The 16,096-nt window shown below is 35.2% G+C and overlaps 1 protein-coding gene across 12 annotated transcripts in view; it reads right to left on the bottom strand.

Moving 5' to 3' along the window:
* LOC106050397 (polypeptide N-acetylgalactosaminyltransferase 13-like) overlaps window positions 1-16,096 on the bottom strand; it is a 56,014-nt gene that overhangs the window by 36,267 nt on the left and 3,651 nt on the right. For 10 of the 12 annotated variants that reach the window (XR_008779665.1, XR_008779668.1, XR_008779670.1 and 7 more), the window contains exons 1-6: window positions 11,422-11,470; window positions 8,480-8,523; window positions 6,448-6,601; window positions 6,146-6,317; window positions 5,799-5,971; window positions 5,599-5,703 (exon numbers count right to left, since the gene is read on the bottom strand). Coding sequence is in view for 6 of the 12 variants with exons in the window: in XM_056040389.1 (XP_055896364.1) it covers window positions 5,599-5,703; window positions 5,799-5,971; window positions 6,146-6,317; window positions 6,448-6,601; window positions 8,480-8,523; window positions 11,422-11,455 (682 nt within the window). In the remaining 6 variants the exon portion in view is untranslated. Of the gene's footprint in view, window positions 1-5,598; window positions 5,704-5,798; window positions 5,972-6,145; window positions 6,318-6,447; window positions 6,602-8,479; window positions 8,524-11,421; window positions 11,471-16,096 lie in introns of those variants that run through there. The other 2 variants (XM_056040424.1, XM_056040430.1) reach the window with 1 other exon arrangement.

Genomic DNA, 16,096 nt, shown 5'->3' with positions numbered 1-16,096 from the left:
ATGTTGACACTGTCTAGAGGTCACATCTTATGAGGGAACTAAGTATGTTTACTTGGAGAAGAATCTTTAATAGGGGACTGGACTACAAGCCACACCTTTACAAGGTTAACCTGGTATGAGTTTGTTTATTTGGAGATAGGTTGTCAATCAGAGGTCTGGACGACAAGCCACACATTTTACACTGTTGACCAGGTAATACGTTTTTTTACTTTGAGATAAGTCTCAATTAGGGGGCTGGACTACAAGCTACACCTCTACACAGGAACCAAGATTGCTAACTTGGAGATAAATTTCAATTAGGAGGTTGGACATAAAGCACACACCTACAAGAGTGATTGTTTGCAACCCTAAAACCAAGAGTATATTATTAATAATTATTATATTTTATATTTATTGTATTTATAGCTACATTAAGTGTCATGGACTAAACTAATAAGAAGTTGGGGGTGTTGAGCCCTCCCATTAAAGGTACCCCTGGTTAGTGTCTTCTATGCTAGCTAATATTCACAAATCCTTTCTACTTGTATCTACATTAAAATTAGTTCCTGACTTAATAAACTATTAAATATAATAATTATTAATAATATACTCTTGGTTTTAGGGTTGCAAACATACAGATGCAAACTTGCTGTCAGCATTCAAAACATCACTGGAAAATTGGAACATTCCTCATGAAAACTGTCATTAGGTTCTACGTGACAATGCAGCAAACATCACCAAATGCTTTCGTGATGGTAAATTTGCAAGTATTGGTTGCTTTGCACATACAATACAACTTAGTGTACACGACAGTGTTTTGAGCCAGCGATGTGTAGTGGACATGATTAATGCAGCACAAAAAATAGTTTGTCATTTCAAACATTCGTCCTCTGCAACTGACCGTTTACATAACCTAGAGAGTGAACTTGACCTTCCACAACATCAGTTGATTCAAGACGTCAATACCCGCTGGAACTCGACCTTCCTTATGTTAAAGAGGCCGTTGGAGCAACGTCGAGCCATAACACTATACTGTGCAGAAAATGAAACATTAAGCAATTTATCTCCAAGCCAGTGGTCTGTTGGTGAGAAAGTGGCTGCTCTTCTACAACCTTTTGAGGAAGTTACCCGTGAAGTAAGTGCAGTGGCAGCTTCTATTTCCATTGTGATTCCATTGGTACATGTTCTGAAGGCATTCCTACAGCGTGAGGGTAATGATAAAGGAATTAAAATATGAAAAGTGCATTACTCGAATCCTTGAACAGCAGGTTTGAAGACTTAGACAACAATTGTCTGTACAGCATAGCAACACTGCTTGACCCTCGTTTTAAATCTCTGAAGCAAAAGCAGGAGTCCTAATTTGTGCAACACGTTACCAAAATCCTGTCACAGAAACTGCAACACAAGCACACATCTTCTCTGAAAGAGTTAAACCACCAACAAATAATCTGAATCCAGTTTGTGGGACTGTTTCGATGAATTGGTGGTACAAGAAGAAGCTAGTCCACCAACGGTCATCAAAGCTCAAAGCCAGCAAGATATGATTAATGAAAAGCTGTCCAAATACCTGAGTGAGCCACTGATTAATTGAAAAGATGATCCTGTTTTATGATGGAAGGTCAATGCCAGTAGATTTCCTGGATTAGACAAGGTTGCTCAATATTATACCTAGCACCACCTCCAACCAGTGTGCCATCGGAAAGATTGTTCAGCGTCGCTGGACAAATTATCAATGACTATCCTACAAAACTTATACCAGACAATGCTGAAAAACTTATTTTTCTGAAATAAAATTCAACTTTAGCAAATAATGAATTCTGTTGAAACTTAGATCTTATCATATACATTCATCTTATTTTGCTGTGCTATAATGCTTTAACTTTTAAAGGATGTGTATATTATTATTATAGTAAATTAGCATTATGAATTATTATGTAAATAAATATCACTGTTGAATTACTTTTTCTAACGTGTTAACTTTAAATCTTACTCTTGTGTTAGGCGTGTCTTGATTGAATAACTCCTCGTTATTACTGGTATTACTTAAGATATATACTTAGCCACTATCTGTATCAGGCACAGACCAGAAGCGGTTTGTGGCCTTTAAAACACGAGCCTAATGACAAGTTGTTGGTGTCAAATACATGAACACAAACATCTACCCACTATACAACCTAAATTGTACTTAATGTTTGAGAGATTTACACTATAAAACCAAGCACTTTACCTTTGAAAGATTTACATTAGTTAAATATATAAGTTTATATATTCTACAAGGGCCATCCCACATACTACTATACAACTGGTGGCCTCATACATAAACACACACCATCTCATGTTACAAAGATTAGTTTATTATAAGCATATCTGTTAAGAAATGCTGTTAATTTTAATTTATCAATCAGTATTAGATTGTATTATACAAGAAGTAAATAAAAAATATGAATATAGGTATGCTATTTAGAAGACTTGCAAAAACTTCAGTAAAATGAGCTGTTTAAGTCATCAAATTTTACTATCAGGTCATATCCGGTTCCAGCCGCATATCAAAAAGTACTATCCGGTGCACCACTAATACACACACACCCACACATACATATATACATGACACTCAGAAAAGGTTTTAATAATATGGGACACATACTATCTTCTTCTACTGCACAGCATCTATCCCACTGACTTAATTCATATGAAGATGACCTCCCCCGATATAATATATATATATATAATATTAGATCTAGATGTCATGATTAGATCTACAATCTAAATCTAGATCAATATGACAATAGAGATGATATCTAGACTAGATCTGGATCTATGTCTATATAATGAATATAATCTACTTTAGATCTGGGCTCAAGAGTGATGCCGTGGATCCGCTACAAACGTAGGTCTACTCCAAACTTTCGTAGGCCTACCTTCATCCTTGATCTATTCTATACTAAGACTAAGAATCTAGTCTAGATCTAGATAGGATGGTAGTAGATGTTATCGATCTAGATCTAGTCAATCTAAATCATACTACAACTAAATTGGATCTAGATTGTAGAGTAATGTAGAGAATCATGACATAACATAATGACTAGCTAGACTCTAGCTAGATCTATTCCTGTATAACAAGTTATCTAGATTCTAGATCTAGAATCCAGATCTAGAATCCAGACTAGATATCTACAATGTCACTCAATGTGTTTTGAATCGATAGCACTTCGATATTTTTTTCTATACAAATGAATACCGGAATCAGGGATTCAACATAATTAATTTCTACTAATGAACTTACAAAAAAGTCACGTAGGTGTATCAGCTAACTGATGGTACCAACCCGCCACTCACTCACTCTCGCGTTCTTCATTTCTAGACTAAATCTAATTGCTTTTAGGAACCAATCAATGTATAGATCTGGACACAATGTGTTCCCCCACCTTTTCTGTCCCCCCCCCCCAACACGACGGCTTAGCGTGACCTCCGTGACCGCTCGTAAGCTAGTCAAGCGAGAAAAAAAAAAGGATACGAAATGCGTAACGCGACGGGTTAAATGTGTATTTGCGTACTGACGGTCATTTTTGGGAGATTTTGCATAACGAATACGCATTTTGCGTAACGGTAGGCAGGTCTGTACCATAAATGTTATCCCTTCCCTTTTTACACTTTTCATATTTTTGTCTATTTTGAACTGAAGTATTTCTCCCTTTTATAATTGCATGTCCTCTGTGCCAAACCTTGATAGTATACTGGTCTATGGTCTGCTAAAAGAATCCCCAAGACAGCTTAATTCTACTAGCATCACACTTACATATATAAAATTGGTTTCAATACATATTCAATAGTGGATTAAATGTATGACATTCCTTCAGCATTGTATTCAATAAATCTTACCCTCTAAAAAATTTCAATATAAATGCTCACTCTCTATTGTCAAATAGTGAACAACCATAAAATAGTTTGTTTTCTATATACTTCGGTTATAAGAATTCTAATATTAATAAAAAGGCTGTTTTTACTGTAATGATTTGAATAAATCTGTGCAAGGGCAATGTCTGGTTTCATTTTAATGAAGATTCTACTAATTTTATTTTCAAATGGACATAATCATCATCTTGCCTTCGAGTTCCTCATGGAACATAGGGCCTCAGTAAAAATATGCCACTCTCCACAGTCTCTTGCTAGTTTTTTAATAGCTTCCCAGCTCTTTCCTGTCCTCTCAGGTTCATCTAGTATACTGTGTTGCCATGTTCTTTTTGGTTTCCTTGGCAACTTGAGCACATTGACTTTCCCTGCAGAGTATGTCTCCTTTGTGGAGCTCTACTCTCTCCTCGGCTATGTTTTGTGTTTGTGTTTTTGCTATGGCTTCTGTAACAGTATTTTTTTTCCGTGGACATGTTGTTAGTCTATCACACAACCCCTATGTCCCGGGGAGGGTGATGGCACCTTTTGTCTGGCCTCTTTTCTAACAGACTTGTCCGGCTTGGTAGTACCTGCCAGGAGCGATGAATTTTGTTGTCATAGGTGTTTTATGTTGTTACAAACAACCAACCATAAAAACACATTTAATGAAATAATAAATAACACTCTAACAAAAGAATCAAATCCACTGGAGCTCAAAGTAGATACGCTTGAAACAATTGAAAGCTATCCAAAAAACAGCCATCCACATATACATCGACGGATCAGCCTTCAAAGCCACCATCAATACTGGTCTTGGTGCCTTCCTGGTCTTCCCCCAAAATAAACACTTTGAAATAAGTGCCCCCTGTGGCGACTACTGCTCAAACTTCCAAGCCGAAATTGAGGCAATTACCATAGCTTTGCAGACAGTCGAAAACAAATTATTTAAAGGGATACAATCACCATCAGATGTTGCTTTACTGCCAATCCACTCTTCAAGCACTTAACAGCAGCACCTCAAAAAGCCCAAGAGAGTTGACAACACTAATAGTGATAATACACCAGATGATTACAAAATTAAACATCAACACATTACAGTGGATCCCTGGACACATTGGCATCATGGGAAATGAAAGGGCAGATAAGCTTTCAAAGGCAGGATCATCTATGGAACAACCAGATAGACCTATTAACTTCCTCACCTTAAGGTCAATGTTAATCAACAACCATAAAGAGGAGTGGCTCAACCAATGGGCAACAGGAAACACAGGCAGAGCCATGTACAAAGAAATGAACATGCCTAACAAACTGGACAGTATTAACTTCCTCCCCCGCAAAGAGCAATCTACAATCTTCCAACTAAGGACACACACCTCTGTTAAATTATCATCTCAATAAAATAAATCCCATACAACTCCCCCTTTGTAGACACTGCACCCACCCTTATGAAACTGTAAACCATATCCTCTTTGAATGCCCCTTTCTAATCCACCTTAGACAGCCCCTACTACCACTCCAGCCCAACATAACCAACACCCTGTACGGCAGTGCTGAACAACTGAAGAAAACAACACACTATTTTTCCTTGGCACAGTTTGCAAAAGAGATGACAGCTCAGTAGCAAAAAGCTGGCTAGAAGAAGTTAAATTTGAAGATGCAATATCAAAATGGTTGGTTTGTGCACAATCAAATCAATTTTAGAATTATTGTCAAATACATAAATATGCCCACCTTTTAACCTTGCTCGTATTAATCCAACTCTTGAGCCAGTGCGTATGACATGCACTGGAACTGATAAAGTGGCAACATAATCTTCAAGCTTTTTACCTAAATGTTCTGTCAAGATAAAATAAATACAATTATATAAATGTAAATAATAATTCAAGACCATCTTGATCTCAAATAAAATTAGTGATTTAATGGAAACCAACCCTTTTCACTAGCATCATCCACTAATAATATCTCTTCCAAAAGTTCTGGTGGAGACCTGTTGATTATGCTTTGGACTGTGCGTAGTAAAGTACTCCAAGCCTCATTGTGAAAAACAATGACAATACTTGTTTTTGGTAATGACTTAACAGGAGGATAACTTTTTCTTTTACATCTGGAAGAAGAGTAGCAAATTTTTGTTTTAACTTTTAGCACTATAATAGAGTAAATGCATAGTTTAAAAAAAAAAGTGGTGTTTCAAAGAAATATATTACTAATAATTTGACATAAAGTACATTTATTGTTTGAACCCTAAATAAAGAAGAAGACAAAATGAATGACTACTCACTCCTCCATTCTATAATCTGGTAAAGTTCTATTGAGAGACATCAAGTCACTGGCCACTAAATTAAACTGATTGATTTTAAATGTTTCTTTGGCCTCCTCTTCTTTATCAGCTGGTACTTTTACAGGCTTCCCTCCATCTCCCGGTCCCATGGGTTGAGTATTGGGTAGTAAACCTGCATGATTTGGATATAATTTCTTATCAAATACATATAATTAATTTCAAATGAAATAATTAAGAAAAACAACAACATTGATTATACTATCAAAAAGAGAAAATACGTACCGGCACACTACTATACTAACCTTTAGGAAATATTTTATGCAAAAAACCTGGTTTAGGCTTGGCAGTTACTAAAACTTCTTGAGGGCTACATCGTGGGCCATTAGTACAGTCAGTGAAATACATAAGTAGAAAGACATCTAACATGATCCAAACCATTGATGTGGCAATAATGACCTATGATTAAAATAGGATTGATATATTTATTTTAATATTTTGGGTTTTTGGCACATCGGCAGAATTTAGGCCATTCAAAATTAATTTTATTCCTTATACTAAATCATACTTTTGAGTATGACCATCACAGAATAAGGACAATGTGTTGGTAGGATGTTGGATCAAATCAAAAAAGATTTGGTGAAGTGGAGGAATTATCAGAAATATTATCAATTTCTGTTCTTTCCATCACTCTACTCACTAAAACTTTCCCAAATTTGTCTGCTAAAAAAAACAAAAAAAAACAACAGGATAATATTAATTTTATAAATGTATTTATTTTATTCAATCTAAATCCATTTTCTTATGGATTTTTGTTTTACTTTACATTTGATTTTTTTTTAAAGCATATAGGCCAACCATTCACCAAAAAGAATATATAATGAAATGAATTGACTATTAGCCTTTTATAGTGCTGCTCAAAGTATTGAAAAGCTAGACATCTACAAACTGTTTCTTTGTTAAAACATTAGATATTAATCAATGAATGTACATGTCATGCATCAAATGTATTTTAAAACAAGTAAAATATCAAAAAATCAAAAAATACCTAAATTAAAAAACAAACTTTTTATTAAGTGAAATTGCATAGATTATTTTGAATCAATCATGTACAAATATGTTTACAAGGATAGACCAGCAATTATACATTTTTGCGATTGGAAATATTTGTATTAATAATTTTTGTTCAGCAAAACTTTCATGCTTACAGAATGCTCAGTGTGCTATAGTCCTATCACACTTCATAGATAAGTTTGGGGGGGGGGGGGGGGAGGAGAGAAATATCAGAGAAGAATTCCATGCTGCTTTTTCGGGCCTGCATGACGGAAAGCCACTGAGCTGGAATGCCACTGAGCTAAACAAGTACTTATAAAAATTTGTTTTGTAGTCTAAAAAAGTCTATAGTTAAAAATTTTGGAGAACAACAAAATTTTCTACATAAGGCTTATTTCCTCATACGCTTAATACATTTCTAAATAAAACAAAATACAAATAATTGATTAATTTTTTTAATTGATTCGTCAACAATGAATAATTGTGCCGCTTCAGCTTGATCCAAGAATGGGAAGTAGAAGAAATAAGGTATAGAAGATTCAGACATAGTTAAGTTGATAAAAGCTTTGTAAATATAAAGATTTTAAACCAAAGTCATTTTGCTGAGACTATGCAGTTGTATTTCAAGTTTAATGTACCTGCAAAGTGTTTCGTAGTTTTTTTTACAAAGCTAATATCAACTCACTTTGGTAAAAAGTTGAAACACATTTTTTTCCCACACCCATTCTGCCCACTTACTTCTTTGGCCCATCCATTGTAAGACTATAAAAAGAATCAATTCTTGGACTGCCTCCATCGCTATGCGGACTTGGACTTTTCTAGTAATTGTTGCTCAAACAAATGTTAAGTGACTATGAAGTTATGGTGGAGTTAAAGAAATGTTTACAAGGATTTTTTCAAGAAAATGAGCATTTCAGTAGAAACATCTAAATTGCAGATGTGCTTAAATAAATGTGATTGTACTTTCATTTAGGTCTGATCATGGAAGAAATTTATTTCTTTAAACTAGAATTTGTAAAAAAAATAATTTTAAATAATTTCTTCTTCAGTGATCTGACTAAATGCAAATTTATGTCATTTATATTTTTTGAAAAATACATGCTCAAACATATATGCAGAAGTTGTATTCAGATAGTACAGGAACACAGTTTAGGAAACCAAGAATGTAGTTTACAAGTATTCATAACTTAAACATTACAAAAACTTTACTTAGCTATTTTTTTTTTTTACATGAAACTAATATCTATATAATGATCTATATCTTTGAATAAAATGGTATCTTACTTTGCAATACTGAAATCGTAATCTCCCCATTTTTAAGTTGAAGCCTGTAGAAATATGGGTAATAATAAAATGTTTTAAATATTTATTTTACCAAATAAATTTTAAAAATAAATTGTTACCAGAAATCTTCATCTAGATCTACATGAAAGTAAACTATTCTAAAAATTAAAACTCAATGAACTAATAAAAAATTTCAATGACATCCAAAATATAGACTAGACAGAATAGCTACATTAAACAATTGACTCTCTAAATCAGAGTTTCTCAATGGACAGGTCTGTAATTGAAAGACACTCTATCCAAGGTAAAAAAACAAGAGAAATGATGTTGAAAGATCTTGTGTGCTGCCTCAGCGATCCAACAGACTAAGGTGAAGCAGGATATTGCACATCAGACACCTCAGAAAATGCATATTATATTTGTAGTTTCAAATACACAGAAAATAATGCTTAGCACCAGGGCAGTGCTCAGGACTCCGCTGGCAATGGGGGTGGAGGTGTGAATCATTCCACTAACTCCAGAAAAAAACTATTTTTAGACGTGTGTGTGCTAAGGGAAAAAAAATTCACCCCCCCCCCCCCCAAAAAAAAAAATCCTGGCTATGCCCATGTGTATGACCAAAGCTAATCACAAAATCCTGACACAAAGGGTGATTCTTTATCCTCGAAATAAAGAATCACCCTTTGTGTCAGGACTTTGTGATTTTACCATCACAAAAGAGATACAAGACACCGATAGCAAAGACAAACAGACACAAACACTCTTTTGTTTCCCTGGCAATCAAATCATTAAATAACAACAATCTGGTATAAACTTTGTCACATGTAAATTATGAGTGAGTCTGGTGTGAATGTACACTTTGGTTTCTTATAGTTATAATGTTTTTTGTTTGGTGTAATGCACAAATTGTAAGACAAATTTCCTTATGGATAATAAAGATTATTATTATTATTATTATTATTAGAGTGAAAGTTGCATTAATACTTGATTAGAGGGGGGTAAGTCAAATCTAAATTAAGAACAATAGTAAACCACTGCTGAAAAGGTGGAGTGGGTCAAAGAGAAAAAATATGTAAATTACTAATTCATCAGTAATATAAAGGGAATTAAATAGCATAGATATAGTTCATCCATTGTTGTTCGATGCTAATTACTTTAGTCAGGGGGGCTGAGAACTTTGGACTTGGGTTTTGTGCTTCCTTATGTTGCTGGTGAGACCTATGTGAGCCAGGAATGTTTGGCTGGACAATGAGCAGGTTATTCCAGCTGGAGCCAGTGTCAATGGCCTTGCTTTTTTTCTCTGATGCTTTTCTCTTGTCCTCTGCAATTTGTGTTTCAGTTTTCACAGCCCACGCCATGATCCTCTATCATGTGTTTCCGTGGCAGGGTCAATGCTGAAGGCATTTCAGAGAAGCTTTGAGGGTGTCCATGAAGCGTTTTCTTTGTCCACCTTCCCCTTCAATTGACCATAATTATAAAGGAGTCATTTATGGATGTGGGAGTCTTCCAGTCTGCAGATGTGGCATGCCCATCACAGCTGGGATGGGGCTGCATCTTCAAAGGACTTCAGTATCAGGTATTTTTTTCCTTGCCACTAAGTATTTTTCTTAGATCATGTGAAAGTGTTTCAGTTTTTTTTTTTCATGTTTTTTATAAAATATACTGTCCACGTTTCTGAGGCATAGAGATTAGGATTTCAGGAGTGTGCTGTCCACTGCATTTATTTACCTTAATGCTTGGATCCGAGTAGGCTTTACCTGGAGCAGGCAAATATATGACTTCAGTCTTTTTTGTGTTTTATTATTACATTAAATTTGTTTAAAAGTACTGTCTTTGTAACATTCAGCTTTGTGGTAAAATAGTAAAAAAAATAATTAAAAAATTATAGACCAAGGCCTCAGCATGTTTCGAAGTGCAATGTTTGTAACTGACTCTGTATTGGTGGCTTACATTACATTTTCATAGTCGATCAATAATTGACAATCTCTACCTTTTATGGCTACGCCCATGCGCCATCATCTACCCATGACATTTTAAAATTAAAATACGATATATCTACATGCCACCCCCCCTTTTTTTTAAAATCTCTTCACACCAAGTTAAGATCACATTATTTTTCTCAATCGTTTTGTGCCAGAATGGTTGAATTTCTCAAGATTGTCTATATTGTTATGGTGACCCCTTTTACTTAACATCGAGAGGATCATATGAAATGTCCATCACAGACTATGTGCACTATTTAGTTTTTAATACATAATACAAAGCTAGACAGAATGGTGCATTTGGAAGTATAAAAAAATTTAAACAAATTGGAAATGGTTTCCTTCTTATCTAAAGGAAGGTATTCACTGAGCAAATGATCTACATTTATGGACACATCTAAACAACTGGACACAACATTAATGTCCTCAAAGTCAATTTGTTATTAAATCATGATTTTAAAATGGTTAGAACTTGTGCATACGAAGTATTTACTTTAAAAAAAAATATAACAGCTGTCATGGTAAACCCTTTTGTATATCCTGTAGTCTGTGTGATAGTAAGGTTATGACATCAGCAAAATCCAGATATGCAAGAAAAGTTTACAGTTTTAAGAGAAGTAGGAAAAAGAGTAGACCTCAAAATAAACCACTAAAAAACAAAAGTACTTAAAGTAAACAACAAAGAAATAGGAGACACAGAACTGGATTCTCAGACCATAGACCAAGTACAGATAATTTTATATACCTTGGGATTGTAATCAGTATATCAGGAGGAACAGATGAAGACATCTTCTTTGTCGTATAAATCTAGTGCGTCAGACATTTACAAATAACTAAAATCAACCTCGAAATCCCATCACATCTCTAACAAGACTAAAATAAGAATCTTTAATGTCAAGGCGGTCCTACTGTATGGTTCTGAATCATGGAGAATAACTGAAGAAACAAAAAAGTACAGACCTTCATCAACAGATGCTTGAGAACGAAATCCCATATTGATGAAACTATCAAAAAATCAAACAAAACACTAGGGTTTATTAAAAGAAATTTCTATAAATCAAATAAGAACATAAAACTAAAATGTTATCTAACCTTGGTTAGGCCAATAATAGAATATACATCCTCTGATTGGGACCCCTCAACTCAAGAAAACATTAAGAAACTGGAACAGATACAAAATAGAGCAGTGATATTCATAACAAACGAATTCGACTAGAGTAACACCTTTAGTAAAATCACTAAATTTAGAAAGCCTTCAGAAAAGAAGACTTAAAAGTAAAGTAGCAATTATACATAAAACACTGAACCATTATCTTCAAATACAAAAACAAATTTTAATAAAATACTCTGAAAGACACAAAGATAAAGGCACATTCCTCGTTCCATTTATGCTACGATAAATTTGTACAAATGCTTCTAATTCCCTAGTGCTATTAGAGCATGGAATGGGTTGCCCGAGCTAGCAAGGAAAACCAGTGACTTGGCAGAATTTAGGTCATTGGTTAATAAATGCATGACGTGTAGGACGTAATCATCTTCTCTTTCAAAGTAACGTCTGTATTATATAAGATAGGATATCATAAAAATACACTGGTACGACAAAATTAAAATAAGGCTTGTCTTCGAGTCCAAAGATTAGACAGGAATGAAATATTTCCTGTGGCTGCGCAGTCCCAGCTGTCACCTACATATCGTCTGTCCTCGGCAGCGGATTTTCTTTTGGTCTCAAATGTGTATCCCCCGGCCTTGGTGAGTGACCTCCAGCTGTGTTATTCTGAGGCTGCATGCAACCAGGTGCTCTCTTCTATGTCATCTAAGGCAAGTTGGTGCCTAAGGTGGTCTTTGAAGCGTTTCCATGGGGCGCCTCTATTTAGCTCACCAAAAAAAGACTGCCTTTTGTATACAGTCGTCTCCCATGAGGGACATGTGCCCATACCGGCGTTAGCAAGGACATCGCTCAAGTAGTCTTAGTTGCTTTCTGTACAATGTCCATGTCTCAGAGCCATATAGAAGGGTTGAGAGAACCACCGCCTGGTAGACATTGATTTGTGTAGGCAGGCGGAGCAATTTATTCCACCAAACTCTTGCCTGATGACGTCCAAAAGCGCTAGTGGCTCTGGCAAGACGGTTATCAATTTCCCTTGAAAGTGAGGCGTCATTTGATACTATACTACCAGATTATATGTGAAGTGGTCTACCACGTTAAGGGGTTGTCCATTTACTGTGATCCTTGGGGCTGGGTATGTATTATTGGGTGACTTCTGGAACATGACTTCTGTTTTCCCTAGGTTTATAGATAGACCGAAAGAGACGGCAGCGTATGCAAATTCGTTGACCGCGTTCTGGAGATCATGTTCATTTTGAGCTAGCAGGGAACAATCATTGGCATAGAGAAGCGCCGTTATGATCATCTTCTTTGTTTTTGTATGGGATAGTAGACGTCGAAGAATGCATTGCCGTCCAAACGAAACCTGATGTGGATGCCTTCATGCAATTGCTGCCTCATTTGACCCAGCATTACACAGAAGAAGATAGTGAATAGAGTAGGAGCAAGTACACAGTCCTGCTTCACGCCATTTTCTATTTGGAAGTGATCAGACAGGTCACCATTGTGTCTGATCTGGCCTTTCTGTCCCACATGAAACTGCTTGAGAATGGATAGGAATGTAGGCAGGCATCCCAGCCTGGCCAAAATCCTCCACAAACCATCACGACTGACCGTGTCGAAAGCCTTGGTGAGGTCCACAAAGGCAGCATATATGGTTTAGGTTCTGCTCTTTGCATTTTTCTTGTAATTGTCGCAGAACAAATATCATGTCAGGTGTACCTCTACCGGCTCTAAAGCCACATTGGCTCTCAGATAACAGCTCGTCTACTAAACGTGACAGCCAAAGTTGTGTGATACTGCAGTAAACCCAATAGAGACTGGTTTGATGAGAACAATACCGCAATTCAAGAACTGTTAAAGAATAAGCACAAATGCTATCGCTCTGTTCTTGAGAACCCTGATGACAACGCAGCCAGAACTCTCTATAAAGCTTCTTGTCACACTCTGCAGATAAAGGTCAGGGAACTAAAAAATAATTGGTGGCTTGAGCTGTCCATAAACATGCAGAGACATACTGCAGAGACATACTGACACATGTGACACACGCTCTTTCTATGAGTCTCTCCGATGTGCCTATAACCCAACTTACCAGACTACAGCGCCGCTAAGATCCTTCGATGGTACTACCCTAATACATACTAAATCGCTGGACAGAACACTACAGCCTGCTATTTGGTGATAAAAGGCATGTATCGGAGGAATCGCTGGCAAATGTCAGTCAGAAAATTATGAGAGAGGAGCTTGATGACCCACCGACACTTAAGGAAGTTGAAGTAGTAATTCATAAACTAAAAAAAAAACACAAAGCACCTGGCTCTGATGGGCTTTCGACTGAAATATTTTAAATGGGTGGTTTTGCCCTAACAGAGAGGCTAACATTTGTTTGCTCTATGCTGGGAGAAGTGCATGGTCCCACCTGAAATACAACAAAATAGAAAACACCAAACTGTGGGAGATGAGTGGATAGAAAAAATAGAGGTGAAGTTCTTTGAAGTAAGTGGAGACGGATTGGTCACACCTTTGGAAAAGATACCATATAAACAGAGCCTTACAGTGGAATCCCGATGGAACAAGACGTAGAGGAAGACCAAAAAGAATGTGGCGACACAGTATACTAAATGAAGCCTAGAGGACAGGAAAGAGCTGGGAAGCCATTAAAAAACTAGCAAGAGACTGTAGAGTGGTATATTTTTACTGAGGCCCTATGTTCCATGAGGAATACAAAGGAAAGATGATGATGATGCAGCAACACATAATTTATATCTGTAGTTTGCAAGACATTATTTTAAATTTTAAAAAAATGATAATAAAAAAATATTTCTTATTCTTTGAGTTATATCCCTTTGATGTGAATTTTTAGCATTAAAATAGTGTTTAATTACTTCGGAAGCTGAGATGGGAAATGTTTGGAAATAGAGGAACAGCTTCTTTAGCATCTACTAATTGCACATGTTTCTCTGCCTACTGACTGTATTTTCACACATATTACCCACAAAACATTTAAGTGAATACAAAAAAATTCAACCTGCACCATTATATACCCCATGTGCAAAGTATGAATTGCCATTATCTACTGGTACATAAAGTTATTGCTCATCAGATGTCTGTTCATTAGAAGCAAATGACTATAGATCTAGAAAGATCTAGATTAGACTGATTAGATATCTTATTATCTAGATTCTAGCTAGATGATAGATTCTATCTATTCTTTTCTAGTCTAAGTCTAGTACTAGTCACTACTAGATCTACATATTGTACTCGTCTCTTTTCTAATCTTAGTTAAATCTACTGATAAAATGATAACTCAGAATATAATGATAATAATAATGGGAGTCTGGCTCTTGGTACTAGATCTATCATTGTATCATCTATTCAATATTGAATATATGTCAATCTATGAGTAGTATGAGTATGTAAACTATATGAGTATCATTATGAGTAGAGTACTCTAACTCTAGAGTAGAGAGCTAGATTTAGATTTTAGAAGTAATCTGAAGTCTAGATCTAATCTAAACTATACTATCTATTATTTATTCAATAATGTCAATATTATAATATATATCTAGATCTTGTCTAGAATCTAGACTATTCTAAAATTCTAGACACGATCACTTATCATATGAGAGTCAAGACTGTCAAGAGTCAGAGAGTCTAGCTAGAGACTAGAGTAGAGAAAGTCTCAGAAAGACAGCGCTAGATTATAGATAATACTAATAATACTAGATCTAATTAATAATAGTAGATTGCTAGATCAGTTAAATAAACCAGTAGATTTTCAATCATCTAGATCTATGATCTAGTCACGACTAGTGACCTAAGGCCTAAGCCTACTGCTACTCTCATCAGCATCTTAATCTATTCAATATTGATCTATGTACATTGTATGTCTATGATCTATATAGTAGATTCTTATATTCGGCACACTGTATTTGGGAACTAGGTCTAATTTTTATTTTATTTTTTTATTTGGTGACGGTTTAACTTACAAAAAAAACTGAAAGCAGATTCTTATTTTGCAACTAAAGGACCATAAAAATAGCTGTGTTTCTTTGAATGACCACTCATAGTCAAGATTTTATTTTAAAATAAAATAGGTCACTTCATGCTCCTATAATAAACGCAGTTTTTGTGCTTTCTCCTTTAGCGCACATTGAGCACCGTTAAGAAACACCACTATGTTATTGCTAATAAATTATATCTGTGTTAATTAAAAATTATTTAGATTGTATTAAAAGAAGTAGATTCACTTCTGCAATATGTATTTATAGTATATTGCCAATCTCTCTCTCTATATATATAATATATATATATATTTATATATATATATCGTTTATAGTTTATTTTTTTATATATGCCTACCTATATAATCTATGTCTATGTGTAGAAACAGACAGAAATAAATCTATATAAATTATAGATCTATAAATTAATTATTATAATTTAATAAACATGATATTTTCAACTAGGCTACATGTATTCTCTGTCTCTTTCTTTTAATTCCCATCCAAGGACCCTCTTCTTTTCATA

This window comes from Biomphalaria glabrata, chromosome 1, assembly GCF_947242115.1.
Source record: "Biomphalaria glabrata chromosome 1, xgBioGlab47.1, whole genome shotgun sequence".
Lineage (NCBI taxonomy): Eukaryota > Metazoa > Mollusca > Gastropoda > Planorbidae > Biomphalaria > Biomphalaria glabrata.
Note: the sequence above shows the minus strand (reverse complement) of the source record. Positions and strands in the feature narration are given on the sequence as shown.